The 26029-nt window shown below is 40.6% G+C and overlaps 1 protein-coding gene across 3 annotated transcripts in view; it reads left to right on the top strand.

Moving 5' to 3' along the window:
* fgf12a (fibroblast growth factor 12a) overlaps positions 1-23179 on the top strand; it is a 38826-nt gene extending 15647 nt beyond the window's left edge. Inside the window, exons 1-6 of one of the 3 annotated variants that reach the window (XM_030751249.1) lie at positions 1985-2180; positions 3482-3529; positions 6390-6500; positions 11042-11145; positions 19230-19428; positions 20286-23179. In XM_030751249.1, coding sequence (XP_030607109.1) covers positions 1985-2180; positions 3482-3529; positions 6390-6500; positions 11042-11145; positions 19230-19428; positions 20286-20401 — 774 coding nt within the window. In that variant the 3' untranslated portion in view covers positions 20402-23179. Of the gene's footprint in view, positions 1-1984; positions 2181-3481; positions 3530-6389; positions 6501-11041; positions 11146-19229; positions 19429-20285 lie in introns of those variants that run through there. The other 2 variants (XM_030751250.1, XM_030751251.1) reach the window with 2 other exon arrangements.
* The last annotated feature ends 2850 nt before the right edge of the window (positions 23180-26029 follow it).

Here is a 26029-nt window from a genome sequence, read left to right as displayed (position 1 = left end):
GAATGTGCCTGTGTGACTGAGTGCATTGTACACTCCCTAGCTGTGCAACGATGAGAATGAAACCAGAGGCACATAAAGGTGATGTCTGCAGGTTTTTCTGGCTGGGCCGTTTTACGTTGATTTACCTTTACTACTATAGTGATCATTGTCCTCTTAATTGTGCTGAAGACAGCTGGAGAGAAGCAATCAATTGGTTTGCAAATGTTCCCAGTCAATTAGAAACACAATACAGAATAGGCCTACAGGGTGCCCTCGCATTGCTTTCACATGAACCGAGGGGCCAAGATGTGTTTAAAGGGGGTTCTCTAAGTTTAACTATCACACTGTTATTTGTTTTTGATTGTACGTTGTGCTTTTTGTACATCAGAGTTGTACTTTTCATTTCCATCAGCATCAAATCACACAAATCCATGCATTGTGTCACTGTCTGGTACTTCAGTTTTGCCAGTGGGGTTTTGTGCTCATGTTCTGTGTGTACTGAAGCCTGTTGAAGGTGATCCTTTAAACCAGACTTAATATGTTCTTTATGGGACGTGTGGCCATTGGTTTTTACAAAATAAATGCGTGCTCCTGTCTCTTTGGTAGGCCTGTAAGCTGTGGGGGTAAGAATACTGTGTAGCCAAAGCTGATTAAGATTCATCTTTGTATGCAGTTCGCAGTTTAATGCAGCCTTCTCACATTTTAAAACTGCTTTGCAACTTCAGATTGAAGCGTAATTAAAAGAGACAATTGTGAGATGAGCCGCCCCAGTTTGGACGCGCACATAATCCAAAAGAACTCACGTGCACACGCACCCATTTCCTAGTGCAAAAAATTCCCACCCAGTCTTTAGCCCTTCCCTCCCTTCCCTCTGTTTTGCTTTAAAAATTCCAATTTTCACAACTTTTCAACAGCAATCATTTATTTTTCCAGAACAAGTCCTGAGGATTACTAATACCAACCTCAATCACGTATGATTGCGTTAAAAGAGTTAGAGAGGGAGAGAAGAAGTGAGAGCGGGATAGAGAGAGAGAGCGAGAGAGAGAGAAAGAGAGAGAGAGCGAGAGAGAGAGAAAATCTGTGGACCGCCACCATTCACTCGCACACACACACATAGTATTCATTCGGGACTCACTGGAAATAATGCTTAGGTCACTCAATTATTTGTGCGCTACAATGAAAAGCGTGTGTTCGCCTCAACTATTTGTTGCTTTTCAGACAGGAATCACTCCCTGCAGGCTTAAATTACATCTCTGCAGCATCCTTGCAGAGTAGCCTCTGCTGTCGATTCCATTTTCCCCGACTGCATTTTAGAGGTGCCATCGACGGAACCGGAGACTGGTTCACATATATGGGCTCCTGCATCGCATCCTGGACCGGCAGCGGACGATCTCATTCACCGATGAGCGTGGAGTAAATTACGAAAAAGAAAAAAAAGTTAGTAGCCACACACGAGAGCCTTGTGCCTGTCTTTGGGTTTAATTATTAAAAGGCGTCAGGAATCCAGAGGGTAGGCTGGTGTGCAACTGAGGAAAACGATGTCGTGCTCATCAGCCGCGGCGCTGTTCACCTGGAATACCTGAAGCTCTCCTATGGCACGCAGCTGCATCAACTTATAAACACTGTTGCATGTTTTCATGTCTGATATTTGGGCCCCTGTGGCCTAACTCTTAGATGTTTTATATAAGATCGGTCGCTGTTGATTGAAAAGCCCGAGACGCGGAAAACTCGCAGCAGCTGATATTTATTTATATATATAAATATATATATATTTACATATATAAATATATGTGTATGCTACTGTCCCCACGAGAGGATGCTGCCCGAAGCGCAATGATGCCCTGGACTCGAAGGATTTTCTGATCAGTATGACATTTAGTTAAAATATTCGTGGACCGAAGGACAGAATCAGCGCTCTTATTTATTTTTTTCCACACCATTTACCTACGGTAAGATCCGACATCTGCCGAAGTAGACTTTCCGTTTTCAGACTCGGTTCGGGGCGATGGCCGCGATCGCCAGCTCCCTGATCCGGCAGAAACGCCAGGCGAGGGAGTCCAACAGCGACCGGGTCTCGACTTCGAAACGTCGCCCCAGCCCCAGCAAAGACCCCCGCTCTCTCTGCGAGAGGCATTTCTTGGGGGTCTTCAGCAAAGTCCGTTTCTGCAGCGGCAAGAAAAGACCCGTTCGGCGGCGACCAGGTCAGTGCCGTAGATTCTTCTTTTTTTTTAAAAAAAAAACTGATATGTGTTACGTCTGTGTATGGAAGCGGTTTCCCCCAACCCCCAACCCCCCACTCACCACCCCGCCCCTCTTTGAAGCAGCAGAGGCATTATACTGCAGTCAGGGGCTTCAATCTGAACCGGAGGAGAAGGTAGATTTTCTCCACGGTGCGAAAAATCCACCTGTTCCATTAGGTCTTCTTGTTGTCTGTCTATCCGCCGCAACCCTCCCCTACATACCGAGCAGGACCGGCCAGAATGATCTATATGCTGTGACGTTACCCATTTATACATTGTGATAGTGCTCTGATCAGAATAATAAATTAACCCTGAACCGAAATTGTTCCCCAGCCAAAGCTCGAGCAGGATTTGTCTCAAAAGCAATAAAATAAATTTAAGCCTCAGATTTATTTTTATTTTTTTGCACTTAATCATGCCCAGTCCGACTCCCCTCCAAAACACAATTACACAGCTACATAAAAAAAGCCTGCTTTAAAATGTCCCAATTCAATATTAATGCAGGTTGGGGGTAAGGAGTGGAGATAAGTTGCACTGCAGTGCACCAAGGCTCTTTTCAGATTAAATGTTTTAATGGTAAATGTTTATTGCAGAGAGGGAGCTTTACTGCAGTGAAGGGAGGTATAGCTGTAGTGATTAAGAGCTGGTCTGGCTGTATTGATATACAAAGGCTCAGGTCCTACACTTCACAGCATAACCTTCCTTTAAAAAAAAAAAACTAAAAAAAAACTACCTTTTTCTGTCCGGGTACACAGATAACAAGCTAAGAGTGCAAGTCACCCCCTTCCTCCCTAACCAGATAGTTCTGGCTTGTAATGAGTGGCAGTCAGATCTATTTAGTGACGGACAGTGGGACATCAATATTAAAGGCAGAAAAGGGAGGATAATGCAGACAGTCACCCAGCCAGCTAGCCAGACAGACAGATGGAACTAAAACCCTGTAGTCTTGCAGCTTCCACAGACAAACAATCTCAGTGTCAAAATTCCAACAAATTACTTGATTAAAAACATAACCAGACAGACAACAAAGCAGTCTGTCCTCCAGACACTGACGGGCAGGTAGGTAACTCCTTCCACACGGCCAGACACGAAGCAGACAGACAGGCAGACGGATGCTGTATGTCCTCTAATTGATTATCCATATATTTCCACTGATGTATTGCCATATATTTGCTTATAAACAACGGATACACTGGAGAATTTATGAATTCTGCCTGTTTAAAAGCCTGTTGTTTTTCCTTCTATCCTCCCCCCCTCGTAAGATGCACCCTCGAAACCTCCACAGGTGTCCCATAAGGGCTGCAGGCTAGGTCAGTAGCTCAGCCTCCATCCGTGTGTGCTGTGTTTCTTCTCGTCTCCACCCCATCTCGCGCCCATGTCGACTTCCCCCTTGGCCAGGGAGGGGTGGGGAGGGCCAGAGAGGGAGGGAGGGGCCTGGGGCTTCAACACCTGTCTGACAGCCGGCGACCCTCTCCCTTGCTGACTTTCTTCTTTTTTTCCCCTTTCATCTCTCTTTCTTGTGTGGCTTTCTTGGATTTTTAAAGCTTCATTTCTGACCTGTTTCTAGCTAAAACTCTCCTATAGCCAGCCGTCTGTTGCTCCTCTCTCTTTTTTCTCTGCCTCTTCTCATTTTGTTTCTGCCCCATTCTCTTTGTCAGTAAGTGTCGGATCAGCCTCTATCCTCACTCCTCGTTCTGTGTCTGTACTACTGTGTAAGTGTAGTAGAGGTTTTTATCGTAGTGTATATTGGTGTATATGGACATGGTGTGTTCCTCCCTGTCAAACGTTATAGAACAGGTGATCATTCGCCATTTCATGGTCATGACGCCATTTGTCAACGTACCTAAATGTTTTTGTCCTTCTGTATTGGTATGAAGTAAATCTGTTGATGTTCTAGTGGCCCATACACTCACAGGATGACCTTACGCTTGTTGCAGCTGAAAGATGCACAAACACATCTGGAGTTTATCTGGAAGTCTGTTTATGCCTGCACAGATATGATCACACACATGCACACACAGTGCACACACACACACACTCTCTCTGTAAATGATTGGAAGCGATGAGGCGTCAGCAGTTGCTCAGGCCCCTGCTGAGGCCTTAATTCATGGAAGTGTCTTTATCACATGTGATTTACTGATGCGGTCACTCCCATGTGCTTTCACACACATACAGACAAACATGCACGCACGGGCACATGCCACATTCTTCTTACCCTCCCATGATGGATGATGAAGGGCCTGTCTCAGGAATTGATGGCACCAGCCCACAGGTAGGTGAGTAGGGGGAGTGATGGTGAGGATGATGAGCAGACGGGAATTCACGTTAGCTGAGGATGCTTTCTGCGAGCCCACTTCTCTACATATTGTCTTCTGAAAACTCAACATAACTAGAGCTCATGCAACGGTAATTACTGCAGTGATCAGCTTTCAAGCAAAGACTTAACACCTGTCATTGCTTTTTGAAGTCAGATCTGGGTAAAAACCATTTTTCTCTCCTGATATCAAGCTTGAAAAATGTTTCTTCTGTCAATTCATTTGTGGCTTTTTTGTGCCGGGTTGGACTGAAATGAATTGCATGTCCTCCAAGAATTCTTATGACCTTGGTGGACAGTCAGGCTCCTTTATTCCAGTCACATACACGATTTATCAGAATGTGTGTGCCAGCAAAGCAAGAATTTTATTAAATGAATGTTTATTTAGGTGCATAAGGAGAAACTAAGTGCCAATTAAATTGTGACAAAATGCATAATTTGTTCCTTTTGTGAGACATGGAATAAACCGAGGATTAGTAATATTTAGTATCTATTTGTTGTTCCCAGTCTTTACACAAAACAGTACATTGCTGTGCAGCTGTAGAGTGGTATTACTCGAGAAAAACATGACTGTATATTTTTCAGTACATCTTTATCTTTTTGTTTTTACCTCCACTAAAAATTGTTTTATTGACTTAATTATCAGGATATAAAGCAATACAGTTTTAACCCTCCACTGTCATCTGACTTGGTCTTTCTGCTTTTACACAAAATCAAAATACAGACGTACATTTTTTTCTCAGATAAACACCACTTTCCCCACATCTGCTTTTCCTCGGCATTGCCGGAGGCTGAGAGGCTTTCTTTGCCCTCAGCTAATCCTCGCTTCCACCTGCTCCCCCTGAAGAGAGGAGCACTTTGAGCAGCACTTTGGCCATGCGCCAGAAGTCATACCCTCCAAAGTTGGAGGTCGGTACAGGGTTATCTTATTGGGGGAAAAAAGAAAAAGACCCCCCCCCCCCCCAAAATAAAAAAATCGGTTTCCTTTTGGCAAATAAATAACAATGAAATAATTTGGAGTGAAGCAGGGAAAACGTGCCTGTTCAAAAGAGTGATTTCGTTAAATGTCAGTCACATTGTCTCTAAAATGCACGGTTGCTTCATACCAAAGAAACCACTGACATGTCAGTGTGCATTAAATGGGTATTGAAAAAGGATGCAAAATCCATAACTTTTCTGTGCTAGATACATGCATTAAACCACTGTGGGAATGTAAATTGATCATTGGTTTTCTGTTAAGGGTTTCTCATTATAAAGGCCCCCAGTCAAAGAGCCATTTAACCTTTTATGGGATTATGTGCTGCAACAGGTGATTCATGACAAACTGTCCATTACAGTATTATTGATATTATTGATGTAAGATATAGAATTGATATTGGTACATCTGTAGTGCCACAGAAATAGTAAGATTTCCTTTAAAATGGGCTATTACAATTGAATATTCATATTTTTAGATACACAAATCATAAAGTGAACACTGAACCTTTGTTAATGTTTTTCAGACTTTAAATATGACACGAGAAACAAACTGTAAATGATTTTAAGTAGTGTAGCCTATAATTGTTCTGCTAGTACACTCCATCCTCCAAAGCCAACTTGTAATTAATTATGCACTACATTTGATGATTGTGATACATTTCTTTGGGATGTTTTTTTCTCTGAGTGTTAGCTGAAAGCAGGGGTATCAACTAAATTATGCTTTTGTTTTCACCATTATGAGACTGTTGTTCTGACATATTCTTGGTGGGGACGGGGCTTTGGCCAACGGGGTGTATGTATGCGTATGTGTGTGTGCATGTGTGTGTGTGTGTGTGTGTGTGTGTGTGTGTGTGTGTGTGTGTGTGTGTACGTTCCAGAGCCACAGCTGAAAGGCATCGTGACACGACTGTTCAGCCAGCAGGGCTTCTACCTGCAGATGCAGCCGGATGGAACCATCGACGGCAGCAAGGACGAGAACAGCGACAACAGTGAGTGGAGCTACAGCTTCCAGCATGAAACATTTAATGGCCATGAGCTGGTTATATAATAGATTGCTGCATTTATGTGCTTTAGCATTTTTAATACTTATGTAACACATGTTATTTGGCAACCTTAAGCTCTCCAAAATTGGTTTATGACACCCTCACTAAATTGGATTATCTTGATTAAAAAAAAGAGAAAAAGAAAAATTACAATTTTAAAGGGAAGAAACTCTCCAGGGCAGAATGCCCTCTTTTCTGCATATGATTATGTAATAGTATGCATGGATGTAAATGTGTCAAAACCTGCTGAAATGTTTTATGTATTCTAAGTCTGTCTACTCAATAATTTTAAAGTCCCTAAATATAATATTTATCCAGCTTTTGGTATTAAAATTAATTTTGCATAGTAAAACCAATTGTAGTATACCTACCATGGCCATACTGGCTGAGCCATTTCTACTGTGTACAGCACATGATGGAAATTTACAAAGCATGTGTGAATATCACAATTTTTTTCCTGGAAAAACCCATTGCTAGAAACAGTTGTAGCCCCATAACTTCACTCCATGCCACCACAAGAACCTCACCTGCAATATTTCACTACAATCGACTTTCCACAGTGAACTACCAGTGGATAAATAGTCTCGGGGGTATACCCCATCCACCTCCACAAGAACAGAAAGGGGGGAAAATCAGCTGCGTCTGTAGAAAGTCTCTTACATTAAAACATGTAGGTTTTTGTTAAGAGCCTCCTATAAAGGATCAAGGAAGAGATAGCACATATGTCAGGAGAGAATGGCTGTCAAGGCTATAATGATGACACTCCCAGTCTGGAGAGAGGCCAAACAGAAACCAACCATGACCTTTCTTCCCTAAAACATCCTGCCATACTTACAGGAAGCTGCAGCCACAGTCACTGGATCAAAGCAGTCATGTGGTGAAATGAATGCTTTCTTCCTGTCACTTGTTGCTACATATTTTAAGAGGAGATAGACCTTTAGTGAGAACCACGTAGAGCATAAAGTGAGGGTCTTCAAAAAGGATTACTGCACAAGGGGGCTGGTGGGGGTGAAGGCGGAGAAATGCATCCACATAATGCATTTCTTGCATGCAGCTTGAGCAAATAGCTCTTTTTTGAAAGTCTCCATTGTGTCTAAAAGGTTTTAGCTGGTTGAGGTTTTAGCTGCATGTGAGGATTTCCCCACCTCTAGGTAATCCTGTAGTTAAGCAGTCCCTCTGGCCCAGGGATGGAGGAATGCAGTGAATAATTCAGCCACAGGAAACTAAAAATACCACCTTCTCCGTTTGTACCCAATGAATAATTCTCTATATTAGATGCCTCAAGCTTACAGACTGTCTAAAGTAAGACACACAGAGGGAAGAGGCGAGCAAGAGGTGCTGCAAGAGGAATTTAAAGTGTAGAAGGGAGCAAAAGATGGAGACAGAAAAAGTAACAGAAGGATGAAGCCGTATGGCTGTTAGACAAAATAGATTTGGTATTCGGGTCTTGCACTGAAGTATTGATTTCCCAGCTGGATTATTAGAATAATAGATTATCCTCCACCCTTGAACTATGCCACCCTCTGACCTGCAGCATCCTCAGCTTTAGCCGATAGAATACAGTAATTTATTTTCAGGGAGTACTTCAGTGGAACTGATGGGAGCGAGGAGCATGATGCATAATAGGTGTGACCTGTGCCCAGAGTGCACTTGGATTCCATTTTCTTTTTATCAATTTCTGCATTTCTGTGGGGAATGACAAGTGGTGAGAAAAGGACACCACGGAACAGGAAACAGTTTTAGTGAGAAAATGGAGACAAATGTGTAACAAAATAATGGAATTTCTTCTTTAATCACACCTTTCTGGTTTTTAAATAGCTAGATTCTATTATAGGTTTGTTAAATTGTGAAACGTGCGTGACAGAATGCATCACAAAGTTGCTGCCTTCAGGCTCAATATACAGTTACAAGTATGGAAAATTGCTTTAGTGGTAAGCATGACTGACTGGAAGAGCTATACGCTTAACTAACTGCAAGGGCTGTGAAACACCGTTCAATTAATTATCGTCCATGTTCAAATTTGAACAGTTATTAATTTGATTGTCATCAGTTGATCGCCTACAGTAATTATCTGCACACTCTGAAGCTCTAGAAATATACTGCTGGTTATGAGACACCTGCAGTTTCAGGCAGTCACGCTTCATCTGTCCCTGATGCTCTGGGTTTGATGGATGGAATGAGGAAAGACTTCCTTATTACCTGAAGACCCATACGCTAATTTTAAGTACTTTCAATTTCCAGCTGGAGTGAGGAGGAAAAAAATAATCTCTATATAATTGCAAATGTGACAGTATATACCTGTAAAGTCTCTCATCTCTGGATCTGGAGATATGCCCTTGGCATTTGAAATTTGGCTAAGTTTCTCTCTGAAACTTTTCCTGCGGGGTTTGTTTCCTGTGTTGCTCACATGAAATTCACTTCCCTGAGCCTACCTGCTGCAGGATTTCTTGTAGTCGTTTACTGCTCTTCTGGAAGACTTGCCATTTTGAGGATTTTGCTTTATTGGGTTTTTTGAACACATTTTGTCTGTCCCTTTGACGATAACAGATCCCTGGAAAAATCGCTTAACTCTCCCAGCACCAGCCCAGCCTCTCTTTTTTCAGTGAGAGACGGATTGGAGGTTATTAAGGAGGAGGAACCAGCGTGAGAATAGTCATCAGGTAGTTATGGAATCAATCAACTGCTGGAGCTGAAATATAAAAAAGAGAAAAGCTGAACATTTAGACAATAACTGAATGACAGCTTCTGTCAGCTCTCAAATTTTTTGGCAGGCAAATGAGAGCAGGGATAGCAGCTCATAATTATAGCATAATAGTATAGTAGCGAGTCATATTTTATGTCTCTTTTCCTCCTACTTTTCAAGCCAGGCTGAACTGTTGATGGTGCCTCTGACAGACACTGCCAGTCATCAAAAAGACAAACGCAGCAGCCATGAAACGTTAATGGAAAGAGGAGTGAGGGACCAGATAGAGGAGGGAAAGAAATGACAGAATAAGAAGAGAGGAGAAGAGAAGGGATGAAAAAAAAAGAGACTGAGAAGCTTTAGAAAATGAAATTGAAGGTGCTGAAGCACCCATTCTGTCTGGCCTCAAGGGTATACAGGTGTGTCCCTGCATAGTGGCCAGCATGTATCACCCGCACCAATGGCCTGAGGTCAGGTTTAAACCATTGGCAGGCAAAAGCAGCACGTCGATATTTATTGAGTGAAATTGAATCTGTTCAGAGGACAGACCTGTGTTGGCCCAATTCCCCTTTTCCCTGCCAGCTTTATCTGGTAGTCTCCATTGACACTTGCAGAACAATCACTCCGTCATCACATGGAGTTCACAGCACGCAAAGAGCACCCTCACACCCTCACCAAACTAACGCCCTTGACAGTCATGGTTCAGTCCTCTCAGTAGATTCAGTAGCAGTTGCCTGCAGCAGTTTAATGATTGATGGGGTCCTAAATCACAACACAATTTTGGTTGTTTGCCATCACAGATTTATGTCTCCCCTGTTTTATTGGCGGTCATCTCACTACTTTGAAGATCATACTGTGTCCTTTCAGGTACTGATCAGTATTCAGTAATCATTGAGTCAAAAATAGGTTTTCAGATTTTAGTTAAATATGGTGAATAAAACACACACATATGGTCATGAGGGAGATTAACAGACTTAAACTCTCAACGAACACTGATGACTTGAAACCTGGATATTTGTCCCTGAACATACTAGCTGCAGTGATATAGCAGCTTAATACCTGTCTGACTGACAGTATCAGTTACATTTGTTCAAACAGGAGCTGTTGCAAACAAAATTTAAACTGAATTGAGTTGAGTTGAATAGACTTCCAAATCACAACAACAGGTACCTCAAGGTGCTTTATATTGTTAGGTAAATACCCTACAATAATAGATAGAAAACCCCCCAAATCAGATGACCCCCTATGAGCAAGCACTTGGTGACAGTGGGTGGAAAGAACTCCATTTTAACAGGAAGAAACCTCCAGCAGAACCAGGCTCAGGGAGGGGCAGCCATCTGCCACAACTGGTTGGGGGTGAGGGGTGACAGACAGGACAAAAGGCATACTGTGGAAGAGAGTCAGAGATTTACAAAGTCAAATATGTGTGCATATATAATGTGTAATTACTTTCATTTTGCAAAATCTACACCATCCAGGATAATTGAATTCAACTAGATCTACAAACAATTTCAAGTTATTTTGTCCTTTTGTGTAATTACTTCAGTTAGATGTCACCACATAAGTTTTGGATTCCTGCTTTAATGCATCACTGTGAGATGCATCAGTGTTCCCTTTGCCTGTGTCCTGTACTGTTCACTTTACCGCTGACAAATAGCCAAAGAACAGAGATCAGAGGCTGTCGTGTCTACAAGAGTTAAGTGAAAACTCAATTGTCCTATTCTGTCCTTTGTGTCTGATGTCTCTCTTTTGTCTCTGCCTCTTTGTAACTGTCTGTCTCTCCTCCACTCTGTCTGCTCTGCAGCTCTGTTTAATCTTATTCCTGTGGGTCTGAGAGTGGTGGCCATCCAGGGGGTGAAGAGCGGCTTTTACATTGCCATGAATGGCGAGGGCATGCTCTACAGCTCGGTAAGAAGATGTGACTTTTTACTCCAGTCACACCGTTAAGTTGCGCATGTTTGAGTGTTACCAGCATGCATATTTCTCTATTAACATGTGTTGTGTTTTGTTCTGTTTGTTGTCTGTTTTAATATCCCACTGCTGCAAAGACTCAGCCCTTCCAATCCCTTTCATCTCTGCTAAATTTAAGAGCTCTTCGGATGTGCCTTTGTGTTGCTGTGCAGCATTTATCCCTCCCAACTCCTCCTCGTACTTTATTGTTGAAGCGGCACCTCGCATGTTTTACATTCAATTCGATATTAAGTTCACTGCTCAGTCCTTTTTAAAATGACCTTTTCTGTTTTTTGTCGGCCACTAAGAGAAGCTCTTTGTGAAGCAGCTGAATTCTTTTGATTTGGATGATGCTGCTTTGTTCAGATTTTTATCTTTCTTTTAAATGAGTGCAATTTGAGCTGTGAAGTGCTTTCAGTTGGTTTCATATGAGAAAAAGAAGTACTGTATGATTACAACAGTCTTGAAAAGCCTTTAAAAAAAGCTGAATAATCCCAGTATATCAACAGAATGACTCTGGAGTAAACATTACAAAGATATTTGGATATTTTATTTGCAGCATATAGTATGATAGGCCTATAGACCTGTGTAGCATGTAGGTACAAGTGGGGCTGGACCTCCAGCCAAAAGTCATAGCTGTTGTATTGAGGATGAAGACATGCTTTGGGCCCACGTCTTAGTAAAATGAGCTGCAGAGGGAGAGTGTTTGTAAGGGAGTGAGAAAGAACTGCAATACATATCCCAGTTGGGATAGTTATATAACCTCTAGTCTTAGCAGAGGATGGTGTTACTGAAGAAAGAAGACGATGGGGGGGCTGCATCACCGCCAAACCTCTGCTGAGGAACTTGGCGATGGCTGTCTGATTGGTAGACAGGCATGATAAATGACTGGCAAGAGCTGGAATTCACAAACTGCCCATCAAACTTTTTCTCTCTTAAAATACTCATAAAATACTTGAAGGACACAGTGAAGCCAGTGTCTGCTAAACTTGCAGCTTACATTTATTGATGAGGGCGCCACTTTACTGTTAGGGTGACAGGGGAAAAGTTTGAGTTGAGAAGATGAATGGTGCAAACCATGTCTTTTTTTTTTTAAATGTGCACTTGAATAACTGCAAAACCTGGTAAATTTATTGTCATTATTTCAGAATGACAAGTATTTTCACTCAGTACAACTTGAGCACAACTCAGTGCTTAGACAGATGTATGAGGCACTCACAAGTTCAGAGAAGGACATACAGTAAATGCGCATGCTTTTATGACTCACCCAGCAGACAGATTCATTCATAACCAAAGGCTCATAAACAAGTGCCCTACTATGAAGCTTATAATAATCCTCCACCCACCTATCTATGTCTAATTAAAGTTTAATTCTGCCCAGACAGCAATCTTTTAATTTATCAAATTGACTGAAGTTGGGGATGCTCTTTACAAAATCATCCTTTGCATCAGAGTACTTGATTATTGTTAATTACAAACGATTCAGTACCTCAGTATCAAGTGGCAGCTTTCAGCATAACCAACATTTTCTTTCTTTATCATCATGTTATCCACATATTTTATTTTGGATGCAGGAACAAATCTTTGACCTTTCCATCACAGCAAGAGCGATTTTTAATTAGAGGGCAAGATATTTCTGCAGTAACAGTTGAAGGACTGTTTTAATCAAAGCCACAAAGTGGATGCCTTTTCTGGCCATGTGGAAGGGGTCGGGTTTCTCAGTTATGAAGCATGGAAGATTAGCATGGGTAAGGCAATCACAGGGAGTGCCTGTATGCCTTGGAGAAGCTCATAAAAAGGTTAGATTAGCATGCAAACTATTGGATAAATGCAAATATAGCCTCTGTTATTTACCAGTACAGGTTATGTATGCAGATAAAGAATATAATAACTGTGTAAAGGGTTGAAGGAATACCATTATGGGGGAACATTTCTGTTCTTTATTCATACTTTTATGATAGCTCTCTTGGTGCAATCACAGCTATAAAAGAAGTCCTTCACATTCGTTCCTCATTCTTAGTCACATTTGCTTTTATTATTATTTGTCTGGGTCTTTATTGTTTTTCCTAGCCATGCGCTCGTTTTCACTCTTGCTCCCCTCCTCTCTAAGGTGAGGCTTCCATTTTACCATTTTGACTCTGCAAACTATAAAGTTTCTCACTGCTTGTTTTGTCTTCCTTACATTTGAGAGCAGAGATGCATAGCTCTCACTGCCATGCAACCCTTGGGAGATAATTACTGAGGGATATCCTCCTACTTCTCCCTTTTCCTTTTTCTCTTCCTGCTTCTTTGCAATGTCTTGTTAGTGAGAGAACGCGACAAGCTTTATCTTCTGGTGTTGTTTGAGATGCTTCTGAGAAATTGTGCTAGACCCTTGAGGAACCTTTCTGTCAGTCTTTTATCTAGGTGTCAGGTATCATTTTTTTTAGTACTATCACCACTGATCAGTTAAGTTGTTACATATATGCTGGCTGGCTTTTCTTGGTTGCAGAGCTCACTGCTGAGGATTGGAAGCTGATGCAGCTGAGGGTGAGCTGGGTGATGATGCTTACATAGAGTGTTTAGTGATAAAGTGCGTGGGGGCTGAACATCTACAATGAAGAGTTCCCTTCCATTATTTATAACACTCAATATGACCTACTTTGCTGCACAACAGTAACCACTGCTACTGTCTAGTATCTATCTATCTATCTATCTATCTATCTATCTATCTATCTATCTATCTATCTATCTATCTATCTATCTATCTATCTATCTATCTATCTATCTATCTATCTATCTATCTATCTATCTATCTATCTATCTATCTATCTATCTATCTATCTATCTATCTATCTATCTATCATGTTTTTATCTACAAAATAATGTGAGGATCTGAAAAAAAAAAAGTGCGGGGTTTTTGGTAAATAACTCAACAGAAAATGTATGGTTTCATAGTCATTCTACTTGTTTGCTACTGTGTGCACAAATTGTGTAGTTGCATGTATGGGATTTTCCACATTCTTTAGAGAAGATAAACTGAAAAAAAAAAAGAAAAAGTAAGAATGTTGGGGAAACTTCTCTATGACTTCTGGATCATTAGTGTGTGTTTGTGATTTGAGTGCAGCTATTAATCAAACAGCTCATCTGTGGAGAAAATTTAGGAAGGACAAAATAAAACCTTGTTCTAACCTGACTTTCAGAGTGAGACAGAGAAAGAAGATAAGCATGGAGGGAGGGAGAATTAGAAAAACTGAGAAAGAGAGTTTTTTCAGTTTAAGTAATGTCTAGACAATCCCAGACCTAAATCTCTCCAAGAATAATAATAAGCTCCCCGGGAGTTCCATGGCATCACTGGGATTGTCACGGGGCCCAAATCTCTTAGATACACCAGTGGCTCAGGCCCACATTTAAATTGAGGTCCTCATCGTATCCTCGACATCTTTTTCCAAATTCAAAAGATGCCTGTCGGCAGTGGCTCCTTAATGCCGAATCAGAGAGCTGCCGCCCTCCTCTGATGGAGCCAGCAGCTGATTTGGATTCACGATGCGTTCAGCTCAGTTCTTTTGGCAACCCAGTTTCATATCCATTACATCTTGTTCTTCTTCTTTGTGTTTCATTTTACATTCCATACACTGGCACTCGCACTTTTCATAAGCCCCAAACACACACATTACCTCACGCATATCTGGACAAATGTGCAGAACCACTAGAAGTGGGGGTGGGTGGGTGGCAGTGGCTGTGAGGTTGCTTTGCTGTTATTGATGTTTAGTAGCATCCAAAGTTAAGATAAACCAAAATCTAGAGAAACATGGAATGAGAAACACAATTGTGGCCACTATTACAAAAACAAGGCTGAGGTAAAAAAAAAAACGGCATTGGCTTAAAGGTTCCCAATGGAGTTTTTGAGCTCTGATGATGTAATGGAGTTGGTTTTCTATTATTTTCTATGAGCGGGTAACCATTTTGTTTATCTTGAGCTGACGCACAAGGACACATATGAACATTCACAACACAATACACAGCCTTGATAATATCATTAATGACCTGATCATGAGGGTAAGACTATGTGCAAAAGAGATATGCTGTAATGCTAATAATCTAATTATTTGTTTAAAAAAAATGATGGATTTCCACAAAATGCCAGTCTGAAGCCTTAGCTTTTGTTTCACAGGCATCACTTCTACATGCATATACACTGACAACTGTTTAAAACTTTGGGTTTTCAAAGGTTGTTGGCTGCCTTTTGTTCTGTTCTCTGTCAATATGATCCCACAGTGCTTTAATAATGTTGAAATCCAGGCTCTGAGGAGGCCAATCCACGACTGATTGCGTTCCATTACATATTTTTCTATCTAGGTATACTTTTACTGCATTGTCTGTGTAGGTTCTCAGTCATCCAGACCACGGTAGTCGTAAGAGCTTGGAAAAAGGCAGCTGGACTTCTTTATGTTTTTCAAGATGTTCCAGCTCTCATTCAAGAGGCTTCTTCAGTTCTAAAACCAAAATGTGGAGCGTCCCAGGTATTTAAATCCTAGTTGGGGTTGTCCACTTTGGAGGTGGTCATTAACCCACTATTTACAGCATTGGCAGTGTGTTTGGAATAATTGCTTAAAAATGAAGCTGTTACCAATGAAATGCTTTTCAGATAGTATTGCATGGTGACAGCACCAAATCTGACAGTACTTTTCTGCATTCATAATTCCATCAATTTTGATAAGATCTCCAACACCACCAGCTGAAATAAAGCCCCAAATCATGACAGAGCCTCCACCGTGTTTTACTCACTGTACAACTCACTGTTGTACCTCTCTCCTGAACTCCTACATACGCATTGATGCTGATTTGGCATCAGTACGTATACTTAAGCTTTTTGTCCCTGTTTTCCTTCATTAAAATTGCTTCTTGACAGGCGCCCTTCCAATGAGTCTGCTTCTGATGAGGCTTTGACAAACAGTAGATGGATCAACTTACAAGTCAGATGCAGGTCCTGTGTCAGGTCTTTCCTGGATTTTTTCCTGTATCTTAAGGACATGACATTCATTTCTCAAGAGCACTTTAATAATTTGAGAGAAAGTCTTTCACCTCATAGGCAAAATATAAAGAAATGATTGGTAGCTCAAGACATTTGCACAATACCGTAGTTCTACATTTATACTCAGTGTGAAGCAGGAAGTGCAAATGCCAAAGGGCACCTTGATGTTACTTCCTTTCAAAAATCTTTCTGACATCTGTTTCTGTCAAAGAGGTAAATTCAGATGATAATCTTTAATAAAAAAAAGAAAAACATTTTATGAAAATATGCAGAAACAGCCAAAATAATTTGCATTCAGTTAGCAGTTTTGTGGTGTTTGTTCACAGCGTCTCAGGTGAAACTTTGTGTTTATTCATCCTTAGGCCCAAACTGAGAGCCCTGAAGGTGCCGAGTAAGCAGTCAGACGTGCCCAGTTTTGCTTACAAGTCTTTTGGTTTTGTCCGCCAGATTGCTATGGAATATAAATATCCATCCTTTTAATTACTTTACTATCACTTAGCAGAGTCTGTTAGCCTTGAAATGTGGCGTGCTTTTTTTTTTTTTTTTTTTAAATAAAACGTGTTTTGAGGCAGTAACAACTTCAATTAATTATGAGCTCCTGGCAGAGGAAGTGACAGGGCAAACTTGTTGATGGTATATGTGGGGCACTGAGTTTGTGTGTTCATGTGTATTTTTGTGCTTTTCCGTTGTCCCTGCGGTTCTATGGTTCACGCCCATTAATAAAATCTCATTAATCACAATAGAGTCCGACCCCATCTCTTCACCTCACATTTCTACTCAGTCATCCGTGAACAAGGTTCTCTGCCAGAGACTTCAAAGTCACTTACATTTCACCCCAGTCATTCCCAAACTGCATCCAGGGTGCTTTCTAAAGTGTTCCAGCTTTTCATGGACAGCACAGGCCATTGTTGCCGTGGAAAATGTGGAAGGAATTTTATAGTGTGTCAGCAAAGCAAAGTGGCTAATGGTGAATAGTAGCATAGGACTTGGGTGCGTATATATATGTGTGTGTGTGTGTGCTTGGCCTAATTTGAGTACCAAACAGATGAGGGAGCGATGAAGCCTTCTGCTGTGTAATGTGTCACTGTCTGGCCCCCACCTACTCAAACACATACGGTCACACAGAAACACACGCAAAGCCAGACAGGCACAACGTGACCCCCGTGCCCCGACAGCAAGCGAGATCTTTGCTGTTTGACAGCGTTTCAGCAGGCATGCCGAAACACTCAGCCGCCAGACCTTGTCCTCCCTCCTGCTGACCGCGGAGACGTTTTCACACCGCCGACCATGTGACCTCCACCTTCCCCGAGTCCCTTACTCAGCCTGCTATGCACTGCTGTGTCTTATAAATGAGCGGTCATACACACTGGGACTCATTACTCTGAACTGTGGTATGCCTTCCAAGAAGACACACACACACACACACACACACACACACACACACACACACACACACACACACACACACACACACACACACACACACACACACACACACACACACAAATTAAACTGGACTAAATTTGATAGGAATGAATTTAAAGCTGCAGATTTTATGTGTTTTTACACGAACAATCAAATGACTGTGTGTAATATACAGGCGTTGCTCAAAGTAACAAACCAACAGATAGTTTCCTTCAGCTCTACAAAGCTTTTTTACCGCCCTTCAAATCTGCACCACCTGCTAAAAAGAAAGCCAGATGACGTTAACTACTAGCTGATGAACACAGTTTGGCATTTCACAGTGAAGATGCCAGATGCTTTCCTCAGGAGCTGGTAGAAAGCAAAACAGATCTAGAAAAGAGAGCAGCTTTTAAACTTCCATTAGTCATGTGGTCAGAAACGGCTTTAAATTATTGCTGATTTGTATCAATTGCTTTTGGGGACATTTACACTCACATGCATTAATCTTCTGGAGACCTGTAGTTTAACCATAAGTGCATTTCACTATGCATTACCCTTTACCCTAACTTTAGAACATGTCACCAACCATAAAATGTAGTGATTTATGTTACAGGGACTTTTTTGTCCCCATAAGGAAGACACGTCCCCATAATTTGATGGTATTAACAGATTTAGGTCCCTTCAACATGAGTAATACCTGGACTACACATACACTGTCACCTCCAGCAGGGAGCAGAATTGGGCTGTCAGTCAAACAGACAACCTTAAAAGGGCACAGAACCTTGCGGCAGACATTAATAAATGAAACCAAACACACACATAGTACAAAGTCTGGCTAAACTGAAATGGCCTAATATCTACCAAACCAGCTCTTCTGCCTCACCTGCATTTTTGTTATTTGCCACACATGACTTGCCTGCCCTTCAAACTGACTAGCATTATTTTTTAATTTAGTCTCGATGAGGAGGAGAACAGGGACAAGGACTGAGGGCGATGAGGTTGGCAGCCACACGTTAATCAGCACATGTGCTCTGATAAGTAAAGATTTTGTTTGAAAAAGCAAACGTGCATTTTCCAGCCTCTTTAAAAACACAATTGCCAAAGGTGACAAATGACTGCGCATCTTTGCTGTACATCTGGATTGGGTTAGAGAGTCAAGAGCATTGTTTCCTGTCTTGCACTGTCATGGCAATAATCTGGCATCGCACTCAAGCCTGACAGTGTATCCAGTATCTGGTTCTTTCCAGTTTTCCAGTCATTACTGTGAGTCCCCTTGACTCTCTCCTTGACTTACTGTTTTCATATTGAAACCAAGAGATAAAAATCTTCCATTGTCACATTATTCTAATAAGACTATCGTTCTCATTAGTTTTCTGTGTGTGTGTGTCTGTGTGTATGTGTGTGTTAATGGCTGTTTAGTGACCTTGGCAACTTTCACATGCTAGTCATGGGAGCCAGTTTTGGCAGAGTGAAACAGATTCAGCCTTCTACTGCTTTCTTTTCTTTTTTTCTTTTGTTTTGTTGCTTTCTGTATTTGGCTTCAATGTGGATGAAAATGTATTTTCTGTTTGCACTGACACATGTCTACAGCATTTTTACCTTCCTTCACTCAATCTTCTTGCAGGAGGTGTTCACCCCAGAATGTAAGTTCAAGGAGTCGGTTTTCGAGAACTACTATGTGATCTACTCGTCCACTGTGTACCGACAGCAGGAGTCAGGCCGGGCTTGGTTCCTTGGTCTCACCAAGGAGGGACAAGTAATGAAGGGCAACCGGGTCAAGAAGACTAAACCCTCATCGCACTTTGTGCCCAGGCCCATTGAAGGTATTATTAAGCTTATAGAAACATGTTTCTGGAACAGCTTTAATGTTTCTGTGTTTTTTTCTTTTTTTTTTGGTAATGCATGCACGTCCCATCATGTACAGTGGTACCACAGAAAACAGTATTTGCACAACACTGGGCTTTAAAGCAGCAATCCGCCAGCACTAATTAGCTTTTGAAAATATAGTATAATGTCCTATCTGGCTTTGGAGGACCTGCATTACTAGCTGGAAGTGTGTGGTTTGTTAATAAGTTGGCATTCAGAAGACAGGGAGATGAAACATAGCATAGTTGCATTATGGGAAATTAAAACTGGGGTGTTTTTAGCTTGACAAATGCTTTGGACTCAACTAAAGGCAAAATATCTTAGCATCTGCTGTTTTAGCTTTTACCATTCTTGCTTCAAGAAAAGGAGCAAAATTGTCATCAGAGTACCTCTAAAAAGTTACATTATACAGTATTCCCAGTCTCCAAACCTGGTGTCCAAGAGACAGGTTTGAAAAAGGATCTATCATTTTGAGTATTTATCTTCCTCTTGTTTTAATGCTTGTTAGCAAGATTACCAGTCTCATTTTGTTGAAGCACGTAGAGCAGTGGAGTGTGGGCAAAAGGGGGATCCTTAAAAATGTCACATAGATATTATCATGAAAACTTGTCAAGCAATGTGATAAAAAAGTGCTGACATGGCCTAATTCCCCTGTCTTCTCCCTCTCAGCCTGGTATAATTGTCCCAGCCTCACACCTGACCTTGTCTTTGTCTGCACATCCATCTCTTCAATCTGCTCTCCATTGTCCTCATTCTGATCTCCTCTCCTCTCCTCTCCTATCCTCCCCTCCTCGTCTTTACATCTTTGCCACAGTTTGTATGTACAGGGAGCCATCACTGCACGAGATAGAGGACAAGCACCGTTCCAGGAAGAGCTCAGGGACTCCCACCATGAATGGAGGGAAAGCTGTCAATCAGGACTCCACATAGCATCCGAGGGAGGGGCTTCCAGCAGGGGGGAGTGGCCTCATGCTGAATGAGGGGAAGGGGCCATAGGAAACTTCACCCGTCCCTCCCAATGTACGCACCACCATACCCTCTGGAAAAAAAAGACGGGTTAATGATGACAACGAGGGGCTATTACTGTACACCCAAGACAACGAAAACAAAAACTGAAGTCTTGCCTGTGAAAACCTTTTAGAGGAATTAATATGAAACCAGAGAGTGCGTGTATATAAAGAAATCATTTTCAATCAGGACTTGACCAACATTTTATGCAAAAAAGATAAAAAGCTGTGATAAACAAAGGAATGGTGGTCTCCCTTCACACAAATACAAGTATCTGTCATTTTCAATTTATGCTGTGAAAAACAAGCTTTAATACATGTTCACTTTTCATACATTGTTTTTTTTCTCCTAAATGCTATTGTGCTTTCATATGCTTTATTGTGTTGTTGTCAATAATAACTATACCATCAACATTATAATCATTGCTAATTTGCTGCTCAATCATCCCATTTATTATCATGATTATTCTGGCTTTGTTTTGTTTTTGAGACTAAAGAAAGTATTGTTTTTTTTTTTTATTATTACTCTGTTTTTTTCCCTATCACAGTTTGATCTTGAATGCACTGTCACGCCACCTGCTCTGGTGTGAGGGTAAGACTAAATATACTGAAAGTTCTCTGTGATGGACTCCAGTGGAAACAGAGTGCTTAGGGTGGGATGTAATTTACTCAGGTGTGTATTGTAAGTTAGATTAATGTGACTAATAGGACACAAACTCATTTATGTTACCCTGCTGTGGCAGGACGGGACTGATACAAGCAATATAACAGAGAGCAGTCTAGTATGTCTCTAAATAATACAAAGTCAAGCCGACAACACATCTCAATTTGTCAGTAGAAAAGACAAAGAAAGTTGTATAAGTTGGTGAAAGTTGGCAAAAAAGGAAACCAGTTTTGGTACAGGTTCCGTATTATCTTATCATTTAAAAGGAGTATTAGGTTATAAGCAATGAGATGTCCAAACTTGTCAAAAACGACAAAGAATATTATTCTCTCCAAAAGCTGAGAGGACAGTAATGACCAGCATCAGCACTACGAGCCATGGCCAAAAATGGTCACTTCACATTTGCACCTCAAGAACCACAGACCCCTTGCTGTTAGCTATAACAACAACTCAAAATATAACTATATAACAGTACTCTTTGAACTATATGGACTAATCATGAAATGACATTCGATCAAAGACTTCTGCAATTTTTCTACGCAGGAGAAAGAGATGGAATTTGTTTTGGCAAGCCTGGCCATGAAGGGTTGTGGTGACTAATTTCCAGAAAGTTCTACTATTTCTATTATTCTGTTGTGAAATGACTAGAGACTTTTTCAACACTGGTGGACATGATGCCTGACTGTTTAATAAATCAGTGACCTAACATGTTAAAATTTTTAATGTAAGGTCACAATCATTAAGACTTTCCCATCACAATGGAAGCTAAATGTCTCATTGAGGAGCCAGTACATCTGCATTTGGCCAGATTCAAGGAGGATGTCTTACCATCTCGGTGGGATTTTCTGAAATGGTAACACATATTGTCTCCACTCCCACTGGTTTTGTGACCGATGATATGAGCTACTTGCTGCATTGTGGAGGAAAGTCTTATCTCTTTCATAAATCAACAGACTGACAGGGTTGTATAAACAAGTTGAATTGATTGGTGCACCACATACGCCGTGTACGCTGCTGAGCTTATTCCTAATCCCCAATTAGTTTGTCTAACTCAGGAAGTTCTACAGTTGTGCAGTGAATGGGCCAGATATAGAGGATGGATGCCCACTGTCCAGCACTAGTTGCACAAAGACTGGCACCAGTGTGGTGTTTATGAATTGGGGTCAGTAGCGTTATTTATTTTTTACTATTGTTAAAGATGGCATACAGCTAAACCTAGCCAAGTTAGGAAGGCTGAAAAAGGGAAATGGGTGGAACCAAGCATGACCATTGCATGACTGTAAAAGTTGATGTAAGTTTGGTTTGAGTTTGAGGTGGGATCCAATATGAACTTCTTATGATTTTTGGGAGACTATGTCCAAAACTTTTTATGCAACGTTTTGATCAGTATTTTAGCGAGAGCTCATAAATGTCTCCTACATGTGGTTGAAAACTGTTTGCTAATTTGGTGATATGTACAGTAAATAGCACATATTCAGTTGCACACAACAGACAGCAGTGACATAGGTATCATTATGGATCTGGGAAAGTCTTCCATCTGGGACCTGGGTCAGCAGCTGATGCAAGTTATCTGCAAGAGCTAACAGTAGATTAGTTCAACTTCCACAGTACCTACTGCATAACAGTGATAGATACAGTATATTAAACATGACACTGAAAGTCAGCAGGCAAGACCAGCATATAAGTATCTTTTTACAGAGGTTTATACTGGTGCATAAGACACATGTTTGGACTTAAAGCAATGCATGAAGTTGGATATACTGAATGTCAACTGTTGACAGAAGAATGAAAGGATGTGAGAAGGGAATGAATACACGAATGAGTTAAAAACAGCTAATAAGAGAAAGCAGTAAAGCAAAGCACTTTTTCATGGGTTAATTGACGTGTGTAAGAGTTAATAAAGGCTTTGGTTGTATGAGATATTAACTATAATTTTAATATTTTTATGTTTGCAGATGATTTCACTGCATTGGAACATGCTCATATATGCATTATGAATTGTGAGATGACAAAAAATATGCATTGATTATAAAAATCAGAATGAAGTTAGTGATTGTTTAAGAATAAAGACTATGTTATCAAAAACTTTGACCTATACGCAAAGATTGATTAATTCAATGTGTTTTTGATCATGACCGAGTTATCGTTTTTTTTTTTTTTTTTTTAAATTTATGCCATTCATTGTAACAAGAACAGAATTAGGACAATCTGCAGACAAAAATGAATAAAAAATGTGGGCTTTTTATGAACTTAACATTCAGAAAAACAGGAGTGATTTATGCTCAAACTAGCCCTTAAATCTGATATGTCATTTTGGGATGGCGCTCTTTCGCCCTTAATTCTCATGTTGTCATGGAAACAGACCTTCCATGTCTGCAAGGAGAATGAGGAGGAGGAGGAGGAGGAGGAGGATGAAGGCTCCCCTGACTTTCAGGACGTGGCTTGTATTCTCTCCTGCATGATGGCTGCAGCACAGAACTACAGGGTATGGGGTTGGGGGTGGGGGTGGGGGTGGGGGTATTTTGTTCTCTTCTATTTTGGTTTTTCCTTCAGTTACAATACACAGGCAGGCATGCAACCTCAGGAACAGTACGTACTAAAAAATGACATGGAAAAAAGATGAGAAGTGAACAAAAAGAAAGGAGTTGAAGGAAAGATATACTGCCTTATTCAATTACTATATTTAACAAATTCACTTATGAAAATGTTTATTTTTGTACAATGGCATTCCAATCCTGGCTGTAATTTTTCTAATTTGCTTCCGAGTTTTCTTTATTTCAAAGAAAGTCGAAGCAATAATTAAAAAAAAAAGTTGCACTGAATAAAAGTCTCTGTGAGGCTGTGCTTATAATGCAGCAGTACCTTAAGCTTAATGCTGAGGCATGCATTAGGCTCACAATGCTAACATACTGATGTTTAGGGGTTTTTCCTACTAGTATGCATTGAACAGTACTAACCAATTAATGCAGCAGAAAGGAATGCCAATTTTTGTAAGCAAACAAATTGAAATTTTGACCAAATGATAAGGTTAACCAAAGTAATTACATTTTATCCTGAGGGAAATGTAGAACAGATGTCTAAATGAAATTCCATGTTAAAACCACACATTAGGAGGGCACTAGAGAAAAAGTCTGGGAATCAGCAAAGTTTCAAGTTAATTGCTTGGAAAAGCTATCCTGTCTTGTCCTGTAAATGAAAAGTCTGGTGTGCTTGGAGGCACAACAGGAAAAGTTAAATAAAGACTAAACTCTGAGATTAGACTTTATGATGGATCAATATCAAGAAACAACAAAAACAAAACAAAAAGCCAACTGGTGGAGGTGTTAGACTAGAAGACACTGGCATCTTTATAATCATATGCTGCTGCAAACAAATCTGTGGCTACAAGTCTTCTCAAACAGAACATTTTTTGCCATCTGCAACCTCAAAAAACAGAGGAAAACAGCTCACAATTTCAATTCAATTCAGTTTTATTTACAGTATATAGTGCCAATTCATAACAACAGTCACCTCAACGCAATTTATACTGTAAGGGACAGACCCTACAATTTTAGAAAGAAACCCCAACAATCAGACATTTTATGACAGGTGATATACCATTTTCATAGTGGTAAATGCTGTACCTTTGTAATCAATGTTCACTAAGAGTAGAAACAAGTCAAGGTCAGCTACTTAGACATCTGTGGGTGTTAGCAGTCTAAACAGAGTCATCTGTTTGGATACACATAGGACGGCCAAGAGCTGTAAACAGCTCGAAGGCCACTCAGCTCATCTCCGTTCAAGCTGACCTCTACCATGTGTTCCCACCCTATCTCCTTTCTTGTGTGGGAGAGGCCACCTTCGCACATACCCTACAGAACAGGATAAGAACTTTGCAGCTTCAAAACAAAATGATAAATCAGTATTGTATTGATATCAATTTTGAATCTTTTTTGAAATAAGGCTGTGACCTCCAAATATTATTTGTGAGGTTAAGCTTGACATTGTGATTGTGTCACATGAAATATGCCTAAATCAATATAACCTTGCTTTCAAAGATGCATTATATAGCCAGGGAACATTTTAGCTGCCCATATTTTAGCCTGTTCCCAAAGGGTATGAGAAAGACACAATAAAAGGTCCAACTTGTTTGAACCTTCACATAGGATAATTTGATACTTTTGTGACAGATTTGTGTTTGAGGTTAAGTTACTTAATTCATGTGATTCATTGCGAATGTGTTGGCTTTTACATTTACATACACTGATTTTGTGTTTTAAAGTAAATGCCGGTGTGAAGAAAATACTGGCTTAGTACCTGGAGCTGTAAAGATAACAAATACAGCAGACCTATCAAGAACAACAAGAAAGAAGAACCATGGGAGAGAAGCAGTGGAGAGGTAACACTCTTTCACTCCACAATGAAATAAATTACACAGAAAATTGTCTAAAGTGCTGTGAAACACCAGTGCTGGACTATCCTGAAACTTTCAAGCATAGCTGTGAAAAAGACTTTAATGTTAAACTTTCAAGCATAGCTGTGAAAAAGACTTTAATGTTAGCATGCTAACATTCTCACAATAGCAACGCTAATAATCTTGTTAGCAGATATTGTGTTTCTCAAATTAGCATGCTAGAACTAAAGCCAAACGACAACCAAGGATGATGGGATTTGATGAAATGACAGTCGATAAATAAAGTTATTAGAATTAGGCTACTAAAGTTTTTATAATTCAGGGAAGTAGCTTTGGCCCAAATTTTCTAACAGTTCATCAGATTCTTGCTGAACATGCATTTCACTCACTTCACTCACTGGGTCGCAATAAGGCTTGACATCAGCAGGAGCCACTCTTTCTTTTGGAAAGCTTCCAAGAAGGTTGCTTCAGGGCAGGATATAACAGCATATTAG

The sequence above is a fragment of the Archocentrus centrarchus genome, chromosome 17 (assembly GCF_007364275.1).
Source record: "Archocentrus centrarchus isolate MPI-CPG fArcCen1 chromosome 17, fArcCen1, whole genome shotgun sequence".
In the NCBI taxonomy this organism is placed as follows: Eukaryota; Metazoa; Chordata; class Actinopteri; order Cichliformes; family Cichlidae; genus Archocentrus; species Archocentrus centrarchus.
Note: the sequence above shows the minus strand (reverse complement) of the source record. Positions and strands in the feature narration are given on the sequence as shown.